This window comes from Chiloscyllium plagiosum, chromosome 19 (assembly GCF_004010195.1).
Source record: "Chiloscyllium plagiosum isolate BGI_BamShark_2017 chromosome 19, ASM401019v2, whole genome shotgun sequence".
NCBI lineage: Eukaryota > Metazoa > Chordata > Chondrichthyes > Orectolobiformes > Hemiscylliidae > Chiloscyllium > Chiloscyllium plagiosum.
The window spans coordinates 51,233,464-51,234,230 of NC_057728.1; the positions used below are offsets into that span (position 1 = coordinate 51,233,464).

The following is a 767-nucleotide window of genomic DNA, read 5'->3' on the forward strand; positions in this document are numbered from 1 at the left end:
CCGACAGTGCGGCACTCCCTCAGCACTGACCCTCCGACAGTGCGGCACTCCCTCAGTATTGACCCTCCCGACAGTGCGGCACTCCCTCAGTACTGACCCTCCCGACAGTGCGGCACTCCCTCAGTACTGACCCTCCCGACAGTGCGGCACTCCCTCTGCACTGACCCTCCCGACAGTGCGGCACTCTCTCAGTATTGACCCTCCGACAGTGTGGCGCTCCCTCAGCACTGACCCTCCGACAGTGCGGCACTCCCTCAGTACTGACCCTCCGACAGTCCGGCACTCCCTCAGTACTGACCCTCCCGACAGTGCGGCACTGCCTTTACCCGATTCCTGACCTTGTCCGGGGTTTCCTTGGCCACCCCGCGGGGGACCCAGCTAACACACGGGCTCAGGCTGCTCATGCCGCTCGAAGGGACGATAGCGGCTGCAGTTGGTTTTCTTGGCGGCGGGAAAGGCCGGTGCGAACTCTCCCCAATGGCCGCGTGGCCCTCAGCGACAACAAGAGCACGCGGAACTTCCGGGAGCTCACTTCCGGCAGAAACCCCGCCTTTCCCCATTGATCCCGCCCTTCAGCTTTGGCCCCGCCCCACCACATTTGTCCCGCACCGTCCGCCTGACCCCGCCACTTAGTGGGCGTTCCTGCTCTGTGATGTAATGTGTGCCCCCGCCCCGTCCGCCTGACCCCGCCCCTTAGTGGGCGTTCCTGCTCTGTGATGTAAAGTCTGATCTCAGTGTTGGTTCCTGGTTGAAGGAGCATACCCACC

The 767-nt window shown here is 63.6% G+C and overlaps 1 protein-coding gene across 1 annotated transcript in view; it reads right to left on the reverse strand.

Moving 5' to 3' along the window:
* The window catches only part of pwp1 (PWP1 homolog, endonuclein), a 56,372-nt gene extending 55,821 nt beyond the window's left edge, over window positions 1–551 (reverse strand). Inside the window, exon 1 of the mRNA XM_043709852.1 lies at window positions 339–551. Coding sequence (XP_043565787.1) covers window positions 339–404 — 66 coding nt within the window. The 5' untranslated portion in view covers window positions 405–551. The remainder of the gene's footprint in view (window positions 1–338) is intronic.
* Between the last annotated feature and the right edge of the window lie 216 nt (window positions 552–767).